This window comes from Phalaenopsis equestris, unplaced genomic scaffold (assembly GCF_001263595.1).
Source record: "Phalaenopsis equestris unplaced genomic scaffold, ASM126359v1 Scaffold232314, whole genome shotgun sequence".
NCBI classification, from domain to species: domain Eukaryota; kingdom Viridiplantae; phylum Streptophyta; class Magnoliopsida; order Asparagales; family Orchidaceae; genus Phalaenopsis; species Phalaenopsis equestris.
The window spans coordinates 296,949-301,437 of NW_018250280.1; the positions used below are offsets into that span (position 1 = coordinate 296,949).

At 39.2% G+C, this 4,489-nt stretch overlaps 1 protein-coding gene across 2 annotated transcripts; it reads left to right on the plus strand.

The window, feature by feature from the left end:
- Positions 1–2,340: 2,340 nt before the first annotated feature.
- Positions 2,341–3,618, plus strand: LOC110038252 (transcription factor bHLH147-like). Of its 2 annotated transcripts, none has more exons than XM_020743026.1 (2): positions 2,341–2,890; positions 3,221–3,618. In XM_020743026.1, the coding sequence occupies exons 1-2, from the start codon at positions 2,494–2,496 to the stop codon at positions 3,427–3,429; spliced, it is 606 nt and encodes a 201-aa protein (XP_020598685.1). In that variant the 5' UTR covers positions 2,341–2,493; the 3' UTR covers positions 3,430–3,618. The 2 variants fall into 2 exon arrangements, with proteins under 2 accessions (XP_020598685.1, XP_020598684.1); XM_020743025.1 differs by having other exon boundaries at positions 2,342–2,871; positions 3,202–3,617.
- The last annotated feature ends 871 nt before the right edge of the window (positions 3,619–4,489 follow it).

The window sequence follows — 4,489 nt, forward strand, 5'->3', positions numbered from 1 at the left end:
TTTTGTAGAACGCATAATTATTGAACTCATACTCCATTTCCCAAATCATATGTTTCACAACATATTTTAACAAATCAATTGGTCATGCTGAAAAGTAAATTAAGTTTGGAGTTGAAAAATCATCACAATTTATTTTATATTTTAATTATAACATATTCATTTTATCTCTTCATTTCACCATATCTCAGAGTATGGGGAAAAATAGAGGGAACTACTCAGACTTCATGAGAAAGATATTACAAAACAAAAATTTTATATATAAAATAAAGTTCATACAACACTAAATAAACAAACAAACTTATTTAGAACTATTTCTCAAAGTAAATCTTTTCTAGTATTTCCTTAAAAATGCAGGAAGAAGAACTCTCTCACTTTTCTCCTTCTCCAACTCAGTTACAGATAGTTTCACACCAAATCTCACCACAAAAACTCTAAACTATGAAACCAAAATCACTAATTGACTCCAATATGATAGTGGAATGAAATGATGTGGAGTGAAAAATGAACGTAGAGGAGTGAAAAACGTAGAGGAGCGAATTTTCTGATGAAATTCAGCCCCAAATAGAGCCTAAAGTCGGTTTTCCAAGAGGTGCCTCCAAAAACTCTTCAGAAAATCGTCCAAATACATCGAACCTTCTAGAAACGGGGTCTGCACCGCCTTTGGCGTTGTCAGCGCTGGTATAGCGCCGTCAGCACAGAGTAAAAAATCTCCAGTGTTAAATTGTTCTGCGCCGTCGGCGCTGCCGACGCTGAGCATTTCTTCAAAAACTTAATTTTGATTCTAAATTTCATCCTTTTTGCTTTCTTTTTACTTTAAGCCCTAAAAATCAACAACCTGCAAGAAAACATCAAAATACCTTCTATTAAAGTGTAATATCACAAAAAATGAGTAAAAAATATGTGTCTAAAAATGCATATATTTTCTATGTATCATTAAGCCACTTTGAGCCCTATCGCTCATTGACTTCGTGGTTATCATCTTGATAGCCTAATGTCGATGAGCTGTCGCTCATTTAAGATAGGACGATTTTTTCTCTACCTTTATGGCCTGGACGTTCTTCGACGTTTTGGGATAGCTCCGTCAAGCTAATGTTGCTTATTTTGTGGGTCCTATGTGCTAATGAGCCATTGCCCATTTGGGTTATGAGAGACTCACCCTCAGCCTAATCAGTTAGCGAGAGCTTTGAAGCATATGGGCATTCCCATACAGAATATTATTTTTTAGGTGACCAATTTTCCCATGTCTATAATATAAAACAAGGCTCCTTTTATCAAGAGTATCTTGGTTATCCCACAAGATGTAATTAGCCAAGTGTGATACATTCCCTTCTGAGAACTCCTAACCTCAGACCAATATTTAGAGGAGATACTAGTTGAGGGTATTATGGACGTTTCCATTTCCAATATAGCCAAACAGACGTCTGAATTTGCAGAACAACGGTTAGACATCGTGATCCCAAAATAACAAAAAATTTCTTTCTGTTATAAGCGCTTCTCATAAAATTGGCAAGCTAAAGAAATGACAAGCATTCTATTGACGGTCTCTACGATGGAAAGTATGCAAAATAACCGCTCAAATGAGTCATAAGTTTTGAGGAATATTTGAAAGCTCTGGTTTAACTTTTTGAAAATTAACAAAAAATTATAATATCCACCACATGTTTTTGAACAACATTTTCTTCTGCAGCAACATAGTTGTTTCTTCAAACAAATGCATCTGCCTCAAATAGACTCTTGGTCTAATTTATTGTAGGAGCCACCATAGATTATGCTTGGTAGCCTATAAACCGAACTGATGGGTCGAGTGGGTTCGGTCAACTCATTTGGTTGGTCAAATTGTTGACCAACTAAACCCATCTTACCCTAATATAGCATTTCAAATCTAATTCAAATTAGGTTGGCGAAATGAGTTGTGTGGCGAGTTCATCCAATCATTACTAAAGATTGAGTACGATTTGTTTTTGGTGACCTAGCAGGATTAGTTCTTGGTCGAACGAAAATTTCATTGGACATGCAACTTGACGATTTTCATATAACAAATGATTAAAGTTGAGTCACAATAATTTGTTAACCCGAATTTCGGTTCCATTAAATTTTTTTAATCCCACCTAAATAAATGAAGGTGGATAAATAGAGTACAGGGACAAGAAACTTTGTGATGAAGATATCGGACATGGGCACATGCGTTGATTAAATTAATCAATTCCATAATTTTCAATCTCTTTTCTTAGGAAAACATTAAAAATTTATCAAAGGTGGGTGCTTTGTGGAGCCCATTGCTTTTTCCGCTGGCCTCCATCACCTTACCGTCCGTCCTTCAATAATGCTCCTGAAAAAAAAAAGGAGTTTTAAAAATTAAGGCATGCTTATTATAATGAAGTCCATTAAATTTCTAGATAAAGAAAGCGCAGAGCAGCTTTTCTTTCCTCCCCGCAACCCATCCCCTCCTTCACTTCCTTCGGCTCCCCTTCCGTCCATTATTCTGCCCCAGACATGATCTCCTCTTCCTACAACTCTGTCGCAGCTTCCGCCTCGTCAAGGAAAAAGCCGAGGTCTGGCCTTCAATTGCCGCAGGAGTCCAAGTGGAGAAGCGGAGCCCAGCAGCAAATCTACGGCCGCCGGCTCCTCGAAGCCCTACGGGCTACCCGCGGCGGAGGTGCGGGGGGCACACCGCCAGCAGGCCCACAGGCGTTCAAGGACGCGGCTTATTCAGCCCTTGCCCTTACTGCCCGAGGCCAGTCCCGATGGAGCCGCTCCCTCCTCTTCGGCCGTTGCCGCCGTCGGGAATTGCTCCTCAAGGCCGGTGGTAAGGTCAGGCGACGGCGGCCTCCGCGTCCGCTGCGTAAGATTATGGCTGGGGCGGCGCTTGAACCGCCGCCGGCTCTGAAGGGTAAGAAGGTTAGGGATCGCCTCCGCCTCTTGTCGAAGCTCATCCCCGGCTGCCGGAAGCTATCCACCCCGATCCTTCTGGAAGAAACGGCGGACTACGTGGCTGCGCTCGAGATGCAGGTGAAGACGATGCGAGCGCTTACGGATGCTCTGTCGGCTGCGGCCCTTTCCTCGCCGACCGTCGAATCTGCTCCAGCTGCAGAGAGTTGAATGAGGAATTTGGTAATTTGTGTTAAATCGAGTATTAAAATTTTATATTTGAAGATTTGTAGAAGTTTGTTTTATCACTTCTCTTTCTCGTCGCCGCTTGACCCGCCGCCGGCTCTGAAGGGTAAGAAGGTTAGGGATCGCCTCCGCCTCTTGTCGAAGCTCATCCCCGGCTGCCGGAAGCTATCCACCCCGATCCTTCTGGAAGAAACGGCGGACTACGTGGCTGCGCTCGAGATGCAGGTGAAGACGATGCGAGCGCTTACGGATGCTCTGTCGGCTGCGGCCCTTTCCTCGCCGACCGTCGAATCTGCTCCAGCTGCAGAGAGTTGAATGAGGAATTTGGTAATTTGTGTTAAATCGAGTATTAAAATTTTATATTTGAAGATTTGTAGAAGTTTGTTTTATCACTTCTCTTTCTCGTCATATTGATGTAAATTTGACTCTTTTGTATATGCCATTTGTGATTGTTCTTCCATCTAACCAAAATCATTATGGTATCTATAATTTGTCTTTCTAATTTGTATGATATCTTCACGGCTTGGTTATATTTATTTTGTTTTGTTACTTATTTCTTTACTTCTCATCAAAATTCTTATTCAGCACTTCATCCAATATAGTTTTGTCTAGCTCATAGTCTATATAACTGGATTTTTTATCTTCATCTTTTATTCTTTCTTGTGGGCCTGTGGCATATGATGAATCAATTGGATCATCCAAGCAAGAAAAGGGCATATACTTATTTTAAATCTTTTGAAGAAACAGAAATTGATCTATTGTAATATTTACTTCTAAAAAAATCACTGTTTTAATTTTCCAATCTAAAAGTAGTTTTTTTTCACTTATAATGAAGTTCTTAGCTTTGTTTAAATTATGAAATCATCATTATATCTCATTTTGGATGTTCATTCCAGCGGATTCAATCGAACTGCAAAGTTTTATTCTTTGTAATACAACGATTTGAAATCAAATTTTCTGCAAGGGAAGAAAAGTATAAGATTGATGAGTATTTTCTAATTATTTTTGGAAGTTGTATGAGTGCTTTTATTCCTGAAAAGTGATGTTGGCCTTAGTAAATAGAGAAAATATCGCATTTTGATTCGGTAGGTATGACTGGTAGTATTTTAGGTGTTTTTAGTAGTATTGTGGTGTCATTTTACGATAATACCACTAAAATACTACCAATAACACTCATCCGGGTATAATAATATCTCTGATATTTAGCCTTGTATTTGTTTTATAGAACTTCCAGTAGTAATTATTGATGTGCATTGTTTAATTCGACTTGAACTAGTTGTCTTTTCTTACAATTTAAACTTTGGCTGTAAAGGATCCAATCTGAAGACGAAACTTATGCGGAACTAAGACAAAAACAAATTCATTTGATGGAATG

What these genes read in the sequence shown, in the direction of transcription:
- LOC110038252 (XM_020743026.1), top strand. Translation starts at nt 2,494, where the DNA reads ATGATCTCCTCTTCCTACAACTCTGTCGCAGCTTCCGCCTCGTCAAGG. An exon ending in ACCGCCGCCGGCTCTGAAGG is followed by an intron (nt 2,891 to 3,220) that starts GTAAGAAGGTTA and finishes CGGCTCTGAAGG; the next exon opens with GTAAGAAGGTTAGGGATCGC.